We start from the raw sequence: 17,999 nt of genomic DNA, 5'->3' as shown, positions 1-17,999 counted from the left end.
CCACCTATCTTCAGATTGCAGAATGTAAGTTTAAGCAAGATGGCAATAAATGCACATGGCATTTGACGTTCTGATTTTATTTCTTCTATCAAACAGGTGTTAAATGTGCCAAAACATGTATTAGCATAACATTTGTTATAATTCAATAAAAAAGTGGATGTAAACATCAAATTTAAAACTTCAAATTCCCGTTATCAATTCACTTGAAAACTATATAGCCTGGGCACCGTTATCATTGCATTTTCCCAGAGATGTATCAGATGCCTTAGCATGCTCTGAATAGCCTACTTATTCTGACAAAGAAAAACATTGTTTGAGGAAGTGGGTCATATGTGTATAGAGATGTTTGCTGGAAAGGCCTGGAATCCCATGGTTCTGGTCTGTATACCACTGAAAAAGAAAATAAAAAAGGCCATAAAACCCCTATGTTATGATTTCAATACTGTAATAGTTACACAATACAAGAACTTCATTACCATATAGAAGAAAGTGGATGCCTCAAGAAAACAGAGTGGCTTGTTCATCTTTTTTCTTTTAATCAGTTTCCAATATGTTGATATTCTTGCTGAAAAAAGTTTCTAAACCTTCTGTAATCCAGGAGTAAGCATTACTATCTCAGTACTGACAATGCAAAAGCTTTGAGATGCCCTTAGGGGTGAAATGCCCTTGACCTGTTGCATGGCCCTGGCAATGGGGGTCACAACCTTGCTTAGGAATACTGGACTCTAAGCAACCAGCTTTCAGGTAAATGTTGTGGAATTTTATTCAAAACATCCCGCATTACAGCAGGACCATGAACATTATGAATGATGGACTGCAAATAAAATACACATATGAATTATGCTAACTCTTAGAAATAACTGACGTTCCCCAGTAGATGAACTAAGATGAGTACAACTGCATACACTATTTCCAGATACTTGAGAAATAACCCAGGTTTGCTATAACATCAGTGAAGGAGGCAGAAAATGTGGCATGAACAAAAGGGCCTACCAACCCCAAGTACAGGGTAATCCCTGTGTGATCCGTTGTTGGGGAGTTCATGGCCTTGGAAAAGTGGACTCAGGAAGAAGGCCAGTACATTTGATAGCAGGCAAATGCTTTGGTCATTAGCCCCAAGGAAAAAGGGGAAGAAGCAGAGCTTAGCACATAATTCAGAACTACTTTTCCCCTGTTCGTTCCTCATTTTTGTCTTCTAACATCATGCCTATGTGTTTCTCTCTTTGCCTGCACCTGTTACCCCAAGCAAGTTTTGTGGAAAACTTTTAGTTTTTTTCTGATCTGGATATATTATTTGGGAACCATATACTCTTTTTGCATATTTCACCTCATGCCTGTGGCAGGCATGTCCATTTCAAGGTAGAATTCATCAAAACCAGTGATGGTTTTGGCCCCAGAAGCCAGCTCCTTCATCTTTCTCTCTTACTAGCTATCAGCAACTTTCATAAGGAGGCTGGATTCTCATTCTTCTCCCTGGCTCATTTTAAAAGCCTCTAAGTTATTCTTGACAAGACAGAAACCCTGCTAGCATCCAAAGGGCAAGAAGAAAAAAAAGAGCAGGCAAGTCCTTTGAGGAAGAAATTGTTCATGAAGAGTAACAAACTCACTAGTAACTGCCAGATTTTAAAGCATATTCAGTTGAACTGCATTTTTAAAAACATTGCCAAATGTCAGATAAGCTTACCGATAAAGCTATAAACCACTGTTCAAAATGAAAAATAGTCTGTTATTTACCATTGCCTGGAAATCCACCTGTGCATTAACCAGAGCTTTTGCAATTTGTGCTGAGTTCTGAAAATGTACATTATCTGAAAAAGGAAAAAAGATTGGCTGTTGAAATGTGTAAATACCACAAAGCATGAAGTTATAGTGCATTAAGTTGTGACCACTAATTATCAAGTGATACAGTTGACATTACTAAGAATGAGTAAGCATCTTATAATATGTCATATGGAAATCTACCAAAGATCTAAGTACTGACCCTAATCAAAGGCATAGAAAGATGCTTAATGTTTTTCAAACAAAGTGGTTCTGGCTCTGTATTTGTACTGCCATTTGTAAACCTCACCATCTGCTGTTCCATGGATGAGAAGATACTCTACGTTTTGGAAATTCTTTGCTCTTGCCATCACAGTTGAATTCTGTTGAGCGCAAAAATGAACAGTTCAGCAGCTTCAATTTAAACTACTCAGTCACAGAGCTGAAAAGCTTTCATTACTTAATAGAACAACAGTCAAACAGTTGGACCAGCATAATAATGACAGCAGTGACTTCATATCAGTCCGAGATTATAATAGAAGACATACATACTTAGTGCCTTTTCTAAGGGCCAGTTCACAAAAAGCACAGCAATAGCCATGTGTCATTCCCTGAACACTGTAATTCCTGGCTACCCAGGCAGCTCTACCAAGGCAGTTTGGTATCGGGCATTTCTGTTCTTTGAGTTGGGATGGAGGATAGGTGCAGAGAACATGATTGAAAATCTTTAACAGGAATCTTTCCTCTACCTGGGCATTAATTCAGGCCTCTCTATATCCAGAACTGGTATGTGTGCTCTTAGAGGAAGCTATAGACTTCCTATGGATGCGAAAAAACTTGCTCCAGGTAGGGGAAGCTGTTCTGACTGGTTAGTGTGCATATGATGTTATTATTAGAGAGCTAAATTTGCATAAAGCAGTTTGCATACCACAGCTAACAGTACCAACCAAAACCTTCTTAGCATTTTAACCTCTCCCATATAAGTTCTTTCCTAGGCTAATGGTTTGCACTGGCTGAACCGTCTGACTTGTCCAAGTGAGAAAATAAGGATCCTTCAATTTGGTCTTTTTAGGATTTATAAATACAAATCCACAAGTAACTATGGAGATATGAATTTCACAGCAGTAATTTAGCTGCCACAGGACTGCCACTATGAGAGCTGGTGGGGCTGGTGGGTCATTTTCTTTCTTCACAGTTCTATTTGTCCATGGAAGTGTGATTCAAGTTTAGGGCAGATCAACACAGAAAGAGAATTCTCACCTTGTAGTGCTCAAGATTATCAGACTCTACAGGAAGACCCATAAATCGTTCTGTGTAGATAGATGCTGCAATATTAAAGTAGAAAAAAGCTATAGGTAAAGAATGTACAGATATCTTTGTGCTTTCGATGACATGCAGCAAATTAAATTCTTATTTTAACTGTACCCATTCTACTTGGTTTCCTCATAATACACCAAATTTAAACATATTTTTAAAAATCAGCTGTGATGGTTAAATAATAAATGTCCTCCAAACCATCCTTGCAGAAATAGTGGTTTGATACTCATCTGTGGAACCAGCTGAAGGTTTTGTGGATAAAGATAATCCACTGATAGTGCTTTATGCTATTGGGTTGAACTCCAGAAGTCAGCTGAATGAGCCAATGAACCAATAAAGGTACATGGTAGAAAGATGACACAGACTATTTTTGACACCTTAAAAAGGGAAGCTGAGCAGAATTCCAACCTGTGATGTGTATGTGTACATACAGTAAATATGGATATATATGATTTTTTTTTCCTATGGAATGGATATATGCAACAGTTAGGGGAGCATGAAATGATATAGGCTTGCACTGAAAAAGTGGTGCAATTGCTGTTCAGGTCTCTGTGCAATGCTTTTTTCTAACTACAACAAAGACTGTTAACAGATTTGACAAAACAAATGTGAATAACTGAACAGTATCTATCACCAAGAAATCAGTAGGAACAGCTATCTTTGAGCTGCCTGGGTATTTGTAATTTAACTAAGAGCTGTTATGAAAATTTGTGGAAAACTGACGCAGCAGCTGTCACTACCAGAACATTACTTTCTTTATGACCTTTCCTGGAAAGAGTAACTGACACATATTGAGCAGTCAAGCTGCAGTATTACAAGAATGTTATTTTTTTAACAGAGTCAGGGCTTTCTGACAAAGAAGAGCTAGCATCTTTCCCTCCTGCAAGAGAGGTGATGGCCATTCTAATCAGTAAGGAATTGGGATTATTTACCTTGTTGTCCAGTTTGGTATGCTGCATTAGAATAATTTTGTTAAAAAGTAGAAATGACAATCCTCCCAGGAAAGGAAAATGACTCAATATACTCATGTTCCCATGGTTTATTATACATCCTTTACATATGTTAGCACTGTGTGCTAAAGATGTGTACTATATCTCCCAGATCAGCCAAGTAAGGTTCCTGAAGATAATTTATAATAAACTAAGTAACAACAAATCTAAGTAGCCTATCTTATATCAAAATCCTTTATCATTCAATGAAACAGAAAATGTGCAATATCTGTTGTCAACACAGTGTCAAACAACCATATTGGGCTTAAGTTTTCAATAAAATAGAGTCTTTCTGAATGGCTGGCATTTCTACAGTATTCTGAGCCAAATTCTCCACTCTCTTCTAGTTGTATAGCTACAACAAGTCCACAGAGGTCAGCAGAATTGCATTATAATGACTAAGGAGAAGATTCGGCTTGTCAATTACTGAGAAAGAAAAAAGTGATAAGTTGCAAATTTTAATAAAACAGTCACAGATCTAGTGGTTTTAACTATACATTGTCCATGAATGCAATTTGCCTTGCCACCCTAACTGATCAGCTGTTATTAACTCTGACACAAAATGGAAGTGAGCGAGAGGGTTTCAGAGAAAAGATTATGGTCCAGACTCTAATCTGTGCATCTAAAAGAGGGTGGGGCAGAATTTAGAAGCTCTAGAGGCCAGTACATCCTCTGACATACTGGGACTACTTAAAGACTCAAATATATAGCATCCTGTACTTTTGCCCCTAACACAGTTCACCCCGATGTTAACATGATCTGTTTGCCAAAACTTACGACTCATGACTTCCTTCTATTTCCTTCCTTCCCTCCTTAGTGGAGGTACATTTGTCTGTTTGGATTTTACAATGTGTTTTTAGCAAGATTTCTTTAATTCAGCTAAAGACTGAAATTGTGTGAGTATAATCTACTTTAACTTACAACTTCATTCAATTTTTAATGCTTGGACAAATGTTTATAACTCTTTTTTAATTGAAGGAATAAAAGGAAAGCAAAAATAGTGCTTTATGCCTGCATTCTGGAAATAATTTTGTGATCATGAGTGAAAATGTCTTAAAAAAATCTTGATGCCAGTGAAAACATGAAGACTGTGCTTCCTGTTCATACAGATGTTTTCCCTTTGTTTGCAAAACACCATAAATACAAGGAATGTCTGTCCTAACAGTCAGGGAAGGAATCTTTCCCATTTAACCAAAAAAATTTCTCATAACCAAGACTTCTTAGCGAACGACCATATGCTAAGTAAATGTGTTCAAAGTGCTACATTTTGCTCATTGAAAACATGCATACCATGATTCTTTTTTACACTAAGTTTCCTTTACACCATGCCAAAAGCTTAACGGGTCTGCAAGCAAGTATGAGTGTGTGCCTCCCTTATTCACACAGTAAGGCCCTGGGAGTAGACTCCTGGAGTTGTTTCCTCTGAACAGTTTGGAACTTAAGTCAATAAACATAAATAAAAATATGTCTTATAACAGAATAACACAGGAGGTGTGGCTGAGAAACATCTAAAGGGAAAAATATTTCGTTAAAATAAAAATTGTATTAGCCACAACCGAGTCCCTCTCTTTTCCACTGCTGTTGGGAGATAACTTTGCAGTCATCAGAGATACTGGTTCATGACAGAGATCATCTGCAGTATCTGAAGTTGAAGCGCACTGTGATTCCATTACTGGCAGAAAAATAATTTTAGCTGTTTCTGAATTCAGTGATAGCATTTTAACAGGATTTTTAGGAGATCACTCCTGAGTGATAGCAGTTTATCAAGGGGACTTTATACACTTGCTGTTACAGATGTGCATATGAAATTATCTGGGCATACCTTCTCCTGCAGGACAAAGTCTGTTCCAACTGCCAGTTGCAGTCAGTGATTTTCAGCAAGGAAAACATTAAACTTAAGGTCTTAAGAGTTTACCTTGCAGTCTAGGTAACTGCAATGTCTTTAAGTTTCATATTGCCAGTCTCCTGCAATGATTTCATTTAGAAAGTCATTAAATGCTACATCTTGCTTTCCAAGTCAGTATTTATGACAAGTTTCCATACCATAATATTCCCAGCTGGAAACAGGAGCCACAGCCATTCCACATTTAAATACTCCACTGCCAGATCCAAGTGCCAAAGAAGTTACATACCCGCCATAGGACTAGGGAAAAATCACAGACAGTTTAAAATTATTAGTGAATTATCACTTTGTTTTCTGAATCAAACTCACATAAATTAATTCCAAAGTAAATATTTTTCTTTGAATGCATGGAGGACAAAGCAACAAAAGCTTTTTCTTTTTCTTTTTTTTTTTTAAATTATTCATTTTGAATGGATCCAATATGATTTGTTGTGAGACAGATTGGATGATTTTATTGTATCACTTTTTTTTTGTTACTTCTCCAACACTTATCACAGGATACTGCTCTTTTACCAGTTAGAATCATAGAAAAAATTAAGTTGGTAGGGTCCTTCAAGGTAATCTAGTGCAGATTATCTCAAATCAGGGCTAACTTCAGATTATAATGAGGTCAATCAGAGTCACATCCACATTACACAGCCTCTACTCAATCTGTTTCAACACTGATCACTGTTGTCAATTTTTTTCCCTAAAACTTAAAAACTTCTCTTGTGTCCATTGCCTTTCATCCTTTCAGTGTGCACTTCCAAATAGAGTTATAGGATTTTCCCTCCCTTAGCAAACAATTTAGCTTTTGCTAATGACTGGCATATTGAATCAACCCTATAATCTTTAAATTATGAGAACTTTAGGTTGGAGCAATTCCTCCCTACTGCCTGCCACGGTTCCTGTTATTTTCTGGCTTGATTCCTCAAACTGGGACCCAGCAAGGAAGAATAAATTCATAGCTGGAAGTTAGGTGAAGCAGTAAGTAAACCCAGATATCAGAATAGATCTGTGCAACTGTGCAGGGCTAGTTGCTGAGACAGGAAAATACTGTAAATAAAAAGCATTTTGTTTGGATGTCCATAGGATGTGGAAATAATACTTGTATAAGGTCTTTGGGAAATAACGGGTTACTGTTTACTTTGGAATGGAGGGAGGTATAAAAATATGGTGTCTGTCATGAAGAATTCTAAGGATTATCAACCTCATTAGTAGCACATGAAAAACTAAGGGAGATAAGCAAAAATATTAAATATTTTTTTATATAAAAGTAAGTTAGTCCCACCCCCTTAGACATTCCAGCTTTAAATGACAATGAGGGATATGCCGAATGAAACAATAATTCATACACAATTTTTACAGCTCATTTGATCTTTTAAAAAATCAGACCACAAACAAGGCTAAAAACTAAAGGATTAAGATCAGGCAGATAAACCTATGCACTGTAACAGGCAGAGAGAGTATTAAAAACCTGAATTGCTTTACTGGTTATTTAAGAGCTTTTGCCATCAAGAAGAGTTTAGTGAGTCTGAGAGTATGAAGCGCTGCATAGTTCATGCATACCTGCCAAAATGCAGGCTATAAATAAGGAAATGCTTTTCAACTGCTTTCAAAGGTTATGGACCAGGAAATGGTATAATAAAGAGAAAAAAATGGGAAAAAAGACTGACAGGTTTGGCAATTTTGCTGCTATTTGAATATTATATCTGCTATTGGGATACAAAACTTTAGATATGTGAAATCTCAATTGGTTCTGGAAACACTGTGGTGAAATAATTTAATTTGGCCTTAACTTACTTAATGTCACTTTAGAATTACTCACTTCTAAGTGTCCATATCACTTAATTTCACTGTGCGGTACCCCATTTTATCCTGGTGTTGTAGCAGTGTCTGACCAAATTACATTAAATATTAGTTGGTAGAAGCTTCATAGAAAGATTTTAGCAACCCTGCTCATGTTCTATCTAAGATCAGGCAACTTCTATAGTTACAGTTGAACTGTTTCTGGTCAAGCCTCTTACAGTGGCCAATGAAAACTAACAAACAAACAAAACCCAGCAAAACAATAACAAAACAAACAGTGAAAGATCAGAAGACTTTTCCTGGCAAAGACAGGCAGTTAAAGAGAATGAAATATAAAGTCTTTCTGAATGATAATCAGAGAAAAATGAACATGTATAAAGAGAAAAACATGAGAAAATGTTAATGAGCGGCTAACGTGCCGGTTTATTCTGTATGCTTTTTTAGTTAGTGCTGGCTGCTCCTCTTGGATAGCTGATACTGATTTACTCAGAGGAGTAAGGGTAGCTAATGCAGGTCTGGTCTCCAGTGCCCTTCAGCATTCCTTACAGTACTGTCACTAATCGATGAGACCCTCAGGTTTTTTTTATTAGCTCATTCTCCCGCATAGTGTAATTCTGTTATGCTGAAGCTGGGTAGGACACAGGGCTCCGGTTCTGTCTATGCATTCTTGATGTAGCCATTCATGACGAACATAAGCAATTGAGTCAGGTGGCGTAAACATCTTAAAAATCTCTATAAAGGGGCCATGCAGCATTTGTGCTGCCACTGAAGTCTGCTTCAGCTCTCCCATAACACCACTAGCAGGACTGCATCTCATTTCCATGAATGGTCCTACTTTGAAGCTGACAGCACAGGAAAAATAACCTTAACTATGCCAATAATTTATTTTTCTCCTCTTAGAATACAGTACTATCCTAAAATTTGTACTTTGGGTATGCTACTCTATTTCTCAGTGTGTAAGAAAGTGAAATCTGGCCATTTAATAATAAAGACTTGCAATACATCTGGCTATAAAAGGTTCTGGGAGTGTTACAAAGCAAAATACATGAAAAAATAAAAAATGAAAAATAGACTGGCTAATTATTGGAATGACCCCTATAGTGTCCTATTTTTCTACTCGGTGAAGCAGTCAATGTACAGCCCTTAGACCCAGATTAATCCCTACTGACCATTTCTAAGCCAGCCAAGTATGCAGTGATTCAGAACGATGCAAGGGTCACATTTTCCAATGAGTTTCATAGGACTTTTCTCATTATTTTAATCTCAGATGAGAAAGGACAATACTTGAAGATTGACACCATGCCAATAAGTCCCTAAGTTAAAAGTAAAGCCAATTAAACCAATTTAGTTTATTTAACTTGAAGTCCAAACAATGTATTAGACATAAACTTCCCAAATTCTGTCTTGAGCTGTCAAAGATCCCTTTCCAGGTGCTTGCACTGTTGCAATTACATGTATATAGGCACCAACAGGAACTATCCCCTTTGGAATTACCATCAAACACTGGCAGAAGAAACTTCATACAGATTTAGGACAGAACAAGGATGAATTAAAATATTATACTGCAGGATTAAAGATAGATACAAAAATCCAACCACTTACCCAGCCCCATATTGCTATTCGTTTCTCATCAATAAAACCCATTTCTATAAATTTCCTGTGGAACAGAAAATCACAGGAATAAATGCATTGTTACAAAAGATTGGTAATATTATAACAAATTAGCACAAATTTGTTTTTTCATGTTTCTTCCACACATTGCACCAATTTAAGCAAACTGAAAATGAGCATAGCATGTCTGATTTCTACAAAGCATCGATTATTAAATTAATAGATACTGCAGACAAAAAGAAAGAATTTTTCTTGAAAAAGTAAAAGATGCTGAAATTGATTCTTTTTTCATAATAATTTTTTTTCTAGTGGATAAGGACTCTGGCCAACTGGCTTCCTGGCAAAAAGTTGGGGTTTTTTTATTATACTTAGAATCCACCTGGATATTTAGTCCAGACTAGGTTAAACATACATTATACCATGTTTGACATGTGCGTGCATCTATCTATCTATCTATCTATCTATCTATCTGTGTGTGTGTTCATGCATATGTGCAGACATATACTCACATATATGCAGAAAAAAAGGTTCAAAAAGTATACTTCTACTAATAACCACATTTCATTTCCCATAGTTCTGCCTTCCCACAGGCTAGTATAGTTTCCATTGTTTTAATGCCAAAGGTGCTGGATTACCATTAACATTCAGACCTTATCCTCCAAGATACTCAACATAATAATTTTATGAGTTGATACTCTCATCTCTCAAGAGGCACAGTATCAACCTCTGAGATTAGGGATTCCCTGGAGCAATAAGCTTTCTTTTTTTATGTGCCTGAAAAGTGAAGAGCATATACTGCTACTATAATAAAAAATAATAATGAGGAAAACATCTTCTAATGCTCCAAGTAAGTAATAAGATTGCAATGGATGAAAGGTGCACCTTGCTTATGCACTCAGTAGTCAAGCAGGTCAAAGAGAAGCATAAATATTAGGTCTCATACAAAAACTCCTGCATCAGTCTGAAGACTATTTCCAGAGCTGTATTAGCAATAGCAAAAAGCAGAGGATGAAGCAAAAGACTACAAAGGTTTGAGAGTGATAAACAAAATAGGTTCAGATATATCCCAGGACACATATTAGCCTTATTTCACTAGGACAAACACAAGCAACTGACAACACCCAAAATGAGGGATACTATCAGGGTGGAACAAATTAGAAAAGTTAAAAAATTATTCAGCTTTGTTATATTGCTGTCTTAATCCCTAAAACCCCATAAAAGCCCCTCCAAGGACTTCCCACTGGAGTATAGGATACTCTCTAAAAATCATACAACTTAAATCATGTGTTAGGTCAGGAAGATGGAATGCAATACGTTTAACTGAATAAAAACTTAGTCTAGGTGCTGACAGAAAACTGGAAAGTGTGAAGTCTGAGGTCATTTCTTCACATTCTGTCTCAGCACATTTTGCAACTGCAGAATCAGTTTAAGTTCCCTCTGTCTCTGACATTTTATGTCTGAGTGACAATTCAGAGTAATAAAAGAACATTCTTTCTCTTGAGATAAAGTACGCTGTTGCTGCTAAAAGTTTCAAGAAAAAAAACAGATAATAGATTAATAGAAAAATCTGATGATACATGGCTATTCTGTTTCATTTATCATGAAAAGGATAACGGTGTGTTTATATCATTGTGAAGGAAATGAAATATCACAAAGCAGAAAGAGGACGGAACAGATACCCTCCTCACACACACACTTGTAAATACAGGCAGTGTTGTCAAATAAGTAGAGAAAGATGTGGAAACCTGGATTGCTACATCCAATTTCTAGCTAAGCTGCTCAGAGTCAGGTCTGTTACTGGGGGAAAGAGGGAATTTACGGTTGCACCTGGAAATCTATCCATGCTCTGATGGGCCAAATTCAAGAGGCTAGACTAAATTCCCTATTCCTGCCTTGCACTCATCTCGGCGGGGTTCAAACTAACACTTCTTTAAATGCTCACTTTAGCAATGCTGCTGCATCTGTAAGCTTAATAGGCAGCCTTTCTTTACAAAATCTGTTTTCACTCCTTTCCAAAGCTTCTGCTTAGGGAATTATTTTCCCTTGGAACACTGTTTTGATGCAAAGGAGCAACTGTTGGGGAACAGTTATGGGAGGACCTCAGACACTTTCTGTTGTACATAACTATCCTAAAAAAGCATGGAAGGCAAATTTATGACTAACTGAACTCTAGAAGGCTTGTGTCAGGATTCAGTTTTGCCACAAACTTAACATTTGACCTTTAGCTAATCACTATAATCACTATGGATCTTTGGCTAATTGCTATGATCACTGAGGTGGGTTTCCCCTACAGGGAAAACTTCACAATAATAGAGAATACATGGGCTTATTTCTCACCACTGACACTTGTATTTCCTTAGACCTAGGTCTGAAGCCTCTGATGATGATCTCATAAAATGGAAGTAGTGAGGTCCAAATGTGTACTTAGTAGTATATGGACTTAATACGCCACACAAAACCTTGCTGACATCAAACACCTCAGTAATAATTTAACTCTACAAGTCTTCTCGTCTTATTTCCTGGAGACCTCAGCTCTCCAGGAGAAAGGTTGAGAAGTACATTTAATATTTTTTTCACATTACTTCTTGTAATTATGTAAATAAAACAGTTATACAGGGAGATACTCCACTTACTTCACTGCTGAGATTTGGTCCTCAACTTCATAGACTCCTAGTCTTCGATATACTGCATGCAAAATCTTGTCACCTTGATAAGCTGTGCCTCTGCCATCCACTAGAGCAACAATAATTTCCTCTTTGCTTGCAAGATAGGTTATCCAGCTAATGCTAAATGTTTCCTTTACATTCTGACTGCAAGGTCCTCCGTACCTGAGGATGAAATTTCACACATTTTCAACTCATATTTAGAAATTTAAAAATGATTACTGGATACTGGACTATAGCTATAGGTATTCTAATATTTTCTCCACAAGTATTTTGCTATATGGCTGTGGTTCAGAAAGCTCAGTAGACAAACAGTTCAACTACCATTTTCATATATTTATGAGATTTTGCTATCTAAAACACGTTTCAATCCTTTAGGTCTTATGCCTAAGGCAAATCACTAGTTTCAGCTCAGATTAAGGGGTGCAGCATCAGATGCCTGTCCTAAGGGGAATCCTTGGAAGAATCATGACTCAAAGACTCAATTCTTCCTCTCTCCAAATTCTTTAGGTGTAACAGCCCATTTTGGTGCTTTTCTGCATTTGATCTCCACATGCAGTCAGCAATGCCAAAGAAAACAGAAGAAAAAAGTACAGCTCCTTACACTTTCTGGCCATCCCCAGACCTTCTTTGTTTCAGTAGGGAATATCAATTGGTGTTGGAACTGTGGGCAGAACACACCCCACATAGCTGAGCAATACAGAGAGACACTCCTCATGAAAATGGCCTAATGCAAATTACACATTTGGCCTGAAGGACACAACTGACTTAATCTTCTATTCTAAACTTCATTCAAACGTACTTAGCATTCTTGGACCTTTGGATAATCACTGGTTAATAAAAAATGATGTAAGGTTTATTAGACCCACTCAGCTCTCCTTTCTGCCTCTCATTTTTTTTGCACCACTGCAATTTATGCTCTTTTCCTGCCTGCAATAAGTTAAATTCATGTCAAATGCTCTTTAGAAGTAACATTTGATCAAAGAAGCCAGTCCACATGGTTTAGGGGTGTTTGGGTTTTTTTCTTATTAACAAAGCTGGAATCAGTAATTTCAGACTGCCTCATGATAAACAGAAGCTGCATCAGAGCTAAAAACTCCAAGAAATAGCTCACATGCTTTTACTCTTTTTCTTTCTCTGAGGAACTAGTTCTTGCCATGCTAAAATTAACATTAAAAACCTCATTGATTTCCATTAGGTTGAACTCCTATTCCAGAAAAATATTAAAATGTCCACCACAACAAAATAAACAGAACTAAGTAGTTTTGCTTTTCCTTCTTAAAATATTGCAAATGTCCTAGGTTTTGTTAAACTATGTTTTCTGACAAAACAACAATGTTCAAAGAAAGGAAGTGTTACATACACCTGAATAAGCAGAGGATACTTCTTGGTTCTATCAAACTGGGGGGGTAGAAGCATTTTGTACCACAAAGCTAGAAAAGACATATTAAAATTATATTGTTTATAGTTAAAATTATTTCTCCAAGCATAATACAAAGTTTGATGTAAGAGTATATGGAAATGAATTAACGCAAACTACACAATGTATGAACCGTGAATCAGAACTGATGCAAGTAACTGTTTATATTGAGCTGAAGAAAGCTTTGAAGAAATAAAGTTCCCACTCTTAATCTAGCTATGCATAAAATTATTATTTCACTAACTCTAGGTTTTCAGTTTTCCAGGTGCCTAGAAAAACACAAGCAGGAATATACCTGTTGTTAAGATTATGAGAAATGAATTTTGGAAACTTTAGACTGATTCATTACCATGGAATATTGTTTTTGAAGTCACTAGGGAAAACAAGTGTATGCAAGTCAATATAATGTGTAACACATGAACAGTGGTTTACATTTCACATTTTATTACCACCATACTATAATGTTTTTACACAATATTTAAACACTTTACCAATAGTATAAAAGGTTTTTTTAAAAAATTGCATAGCGAAGCAGAGATGTATTTTAACTACTACTTTACTGAGAGTCACCCTGAGGCACAAATTGGTTGTCAAACAGGGCAGAGCCAAGCCTTTTCTTCCCAATCTGACAGGCTAACAAGTTAGTTCTACAGAAAGACAATATGTACTGTAACAAAATGAAAGGCAAAATATTAAAATGGTAGAAATGAAGAGTATAATAAAGATGTGCAATTCTTACTTATACCATCCACTTCAAGTTTTTTAATTTCTTCTTTTGGCAGTTTGATCTCCTGCAAAGCAGACTGCAATTCCCAATTGTCTTCCAATACTCTGAGCTCTAAGTAAAAGAAATGCTTCAATTATTAACTAATTTATTATTAATTCCTCTTCATTAACTGAGATTCCTTTATTTTGTGGTATTAGAACAGAAAGGAAACCTGTGAATTTTACAAGCAGAGTAATGACATCAACACAGACACTTCTAATTGGGTTTGATCATATAGCTAAATAAAAGCAAGGCACTGGCATTATAGTGCACAAATATTAAGATTTTTACATTTTTGAATGCAAATAATTTCCTTTGTGGCCTCTGAATGTTAGAGTCCTGGATGTTATGAAGAAATTACTTTCTCCTGCAGAGCCCTCATCCCAGTTTCGTAATACAGCAGGTGCTGGAAATGCAAAATTCATCCCATCATGAAAAACACAGTCCTATATCTCCTCTCCTGCTTACCACAGTAACATCAGTTTAACGTCTGAGACCCTTGGGCAGTGTGGTTAAGTGAACAGATGTTTGGAAATATTTCTGGGATAATGCAGGAAATTCCACTTCTTAAGGAGTTGTGGCAAACCCTTGCTTAACCACTGTATGGTATAATCCTACACAAAGGCACTAGACTTACCATATAACTGTCCTTGGAAATATATTACCGTATACTTTATAAACCTCTTTAGTTGTTATTTTTTTAAATCTAAAAAGTATTAATTTTTTAAATTAGCTTTAAACCCCATTTGCAGTTCTATAATTTAAAAATTAATATTTAAAATTGAGTTAATTTCTAGCATAGATTGCAGAACTACATGTATTATGAATCCACTGGGTATTACTTGCTTATTTATGTGTCTTCCCATGAGTAGTGATGGATGAAGAATATTGTACAGAATCAACATCTGTGACTTTTATCTTGTTTCAAAAGGAAAGAACCTTTTAAAATCGTAGGAGATTTTTGTTAGCTTACTTTTTTTTTTTTTTTCTCTCTTTCTTTAATGGCAACCACTTCCTGTTTCTGAAAATGTTAAAAAAAAATACAATAAGTCCTTCTCTCATCCTGTCTTGAGCTAGACAGTGCTCAGGACATGCCAGAATTATAACTCTGGAATTTGTTCTCTCAAAGTAATCGACAAGTTTTGCAGATTCAAGTGGGTTTTTATGGCTGAAAGATCATCCTAGCTTTAGATACCCACCCAAATGCAGCTGAAACATTTCCATCCTTCCCCTCAAAACTCCTGAAACTTGCCCATTATCACAAATGAATTGTAGGCATGCTGGAAGAAGCTTCCAAACTGGTGTATGTTAGTTTAACTGCATGCCTCCTACTAAAATTCATGGGTGATGTATTTTCAAAATGCGGCCAACTGCAGTGAAAATGGATCTACTAAAAATAGTTTTGCACTGCAGAAGAGATTATGAAAGCAAAGGACTGAAGGAAAATGAAACCAAAAAAGGTCATGAAAAAGTCAAAGACAAGTCTGAATTTGTTTTATTCCTGAAGAATAATAGCACAGAAGAGTAAGGCATCATGAAACCGTGGTGAAGATCCATTAAATGAAATTGTTCTCTTCTGCAGAGGGGTTAAGGAACATGTTCTTTACAGCTACATTTCATGCAGTTTGTATTTGACAAGGAAAGAGTAGGGGCCCTAGATACACAAGATCATAATAGAATCATGGAAAACAGAGAGCTATGACAATGGATTAAATATGAAAACATCCATACATTAGCTGTATTTAAACCTTTAAACCTTCTGAAAAAGAAATACTGGAAGAACACACTGGTTTTATAGCACCATTGCAACAGACATGTTGACCAATCTTCCCTATCTGGAAGCATTTTAAAGTGGTTAAAAACCAAGATGTAAAAACTCCTACAGAAGAAAAAATAATTTTATGCTGCAATTCATTGACTTCCACGTGAACCAATACTGAATAATTTAGCTTAACAACACTGCAGCATTTGTCTTCCTCATGGTTTTATGTGTCTTCTGGTCAGACAACACTCAGTTAATAGTGGGTTATCAATATGAGCTGAACTGTAAAGACCCTAGCATTAGAACTACCAGTACATTTCCACTGATTATTGGGAAAGGAAAGAAGAATGCCAAATCACTGAATTTTTTTACAGGACCATGCTAGTTTTCATAACATTTCAGGACCAAGGTCTTTGAGTTGGAGAACTTTTAGGGAAAAACAAGGGACAGAGAGAGAAACCTCTCTGAGAAACTCTCTGAGAGAAAGAGAGCAATTAATATTTTCATGGTTAGCAAATTCCTGCTTGGCCTGGTTGCAAACAGTCCTCACTAACAGGCTACTTAAAAACGAGGGCTCTTTATGTTTCATGCTGGAGTTCCCATTTTGTGTCAATAATTACACCTTGTCTGAAGCAGTTATTTGAACTGATCATCTGAAAGATCTTCTGCTCTTCCCTGACATTTCTACTGATGGCTGAAGAGTAAGTCCCTGATCCAAATTCTAATTAGTACAGTACAATAGCTCAAACTGAAAACTCTAAATAGTACATTGTTGCCTTTTGTATAGGGTAGGGTTGCTTCATGCAAAAAAAGTCCTGTGTTCATCCAAATGTGAAAAGAAATAGTTTGGAAATCACAGTACTGTTTTCTACAAAGTTTGACTCAATATTTGGTAGACAAAGAGTTGCCAATGTTCATTGCATCTTAGTGTGTAAACAGGAAAACCATCTGCATGTTTTTCTATAAAAGTGCTATACTCAGGAACGAAATTAAAGACATCAGTGTCTTCATTGATATTTAGATTTTACTATTTAACAAATCTAGAAAGACACAAGGTATTTTAATAACAAACAAGACGAACGGGTTCTTGATCACACTCCTGAATATTGTATTAGAGGATGTGCATAGTGAAGATAAATGAGAAAAACAATTGCTCAGAAACAGGCAGGGTATTTTCAGTACCTCTGTCACCATGGTTCTCAAAGAGAGTAGAAATGGGAATCCCGGGACCTGTCATAAGAATGATGAGAAGGCAGGTTATAGTCTGAAGCTAGAATTTGGTGATAGAGTGTGTATTACATTAACATTGGTAACTGACAGGTGTTAAAGAGCTCGAAGTTGATATGCAAATCTGAATCTTTGCTGTATAACCCACTAGTCCCTCCTGCACTTAATACATAAGGTACTATGTGTACATAGACTTGTTTACATACAGGCATTGCTTAGCAAACATAATAGAAGTAACTTTACTGACAAACTCTTCCTCCCTAGAGATGAAGTGACATCTAGTTAATACCTTAGATGTGATTACATAAGGTGAATGCAGAATTAACAATGTGAAACATTCTTCTGAGAACATGTCACATCATATTTGTGAAGGTGAGTTGCTTTCATATGGTGACGACCTTACCGACTATTTTGTGCAAGAATGATTGAAAGGTGTTATTATTTGCTACATTTGCTTCTCTGCTCAATGGAAGTTCTAAGGAACTCTTTATCTGATACGGCAGTGCAGAATCAGAAGAACAGTAAACTTTATATGAAACATAAAAGGAAAACCTTGGATATTTTTCTTTCCTCTTTTTTAGATCATGACTTCACTGTTCTTTGATTACAGCAATGGATGAAACCTCAGGTCACTGAAATCACCTAACATTTCAAAAAAGCTAAGATGTCATTTAATACTTCTGTGTTACAAATGGTTTCAATGATCACACAGCTTGATGAATTGAATTTTTCTTAGTTCAGTTATTAAAAATGTTCTCAGTTACTAAATATCCAACATTTTGCGGCTGACACAGG

The 17,999-nt window shown here is 36.3% G+C and overlaps 1 protein-coding gene across 3 annotated transcripts in view; it reads right to left on the bottom strand.

Annotated features, from left to right (window-relative positions):
* Positions 1-58: 58 nt before the first annotated feature.
* FAP (fibroblast activation protein alpha) overlaps positions 59-17,999 on the bottom strand; it is a 45,141-nt gene continuing 27,200 nt past the window's right edge. For all 3 annotated transcript variants that reach the window (XM_056348005.1, XM_056348004.1, XM_056348003.1), the window contains 10 exons: positions 17,160-17,207; positions 14,189-14,287; positions 13,393-13,462; positions 12,000-12,194; positions 9,358-9,412; positions 6,108-6,207; positions 3,019-3,083; positions 2,069-2,141; positions 1,735-1,808; positions 59-390 (listed from right to left, as the gene is read on the bottom strand). In XM_056348005.1, coding sequence (XP_056203980.1) covers positions 289-390; positions 1,735-1,808; positions 2,069-2,141; positions 3,019-3,083; positions 6,108-6,207; positions 9,358-9,412; positions 12,000-12,194; positions 13,393-13,462; positions 14,189-14,287; positions 17,160-17,207 — 881 coding nt within the window. In that variant the 3' untranslated portion in view covers positions 59-288. The remainder of the gene's footprint in view (positions 391-1,734; positions 1,809-2,068; positions 2,142-3,018; positions 3,084-6,107; positions 6,208-9,357; positions 9,413-11,999; positions 12,195-13,392; positions 13,463-14,188; positions 14,288-17,159; positions 17,208-17,999) is intronic.

Source organism: Falco biarmicus, chromosome 8 (assembly GCF_023638135.1).
Source record: "Falco biarmicus isolate bFalBia1 chromosome 8, bFalBia1.pri, whole genome shotgun sequence".
Lineage (NCBI taxonomy): Eukaryota > Metazoa > Chordata > Aves > Falconiformes > Falconidae > Falco > Falco biarmicus.
Note: the sequence above shows the minus strand (reverse complement) of the source record. Positions and strands in the feature narration are given on the sequence as shown.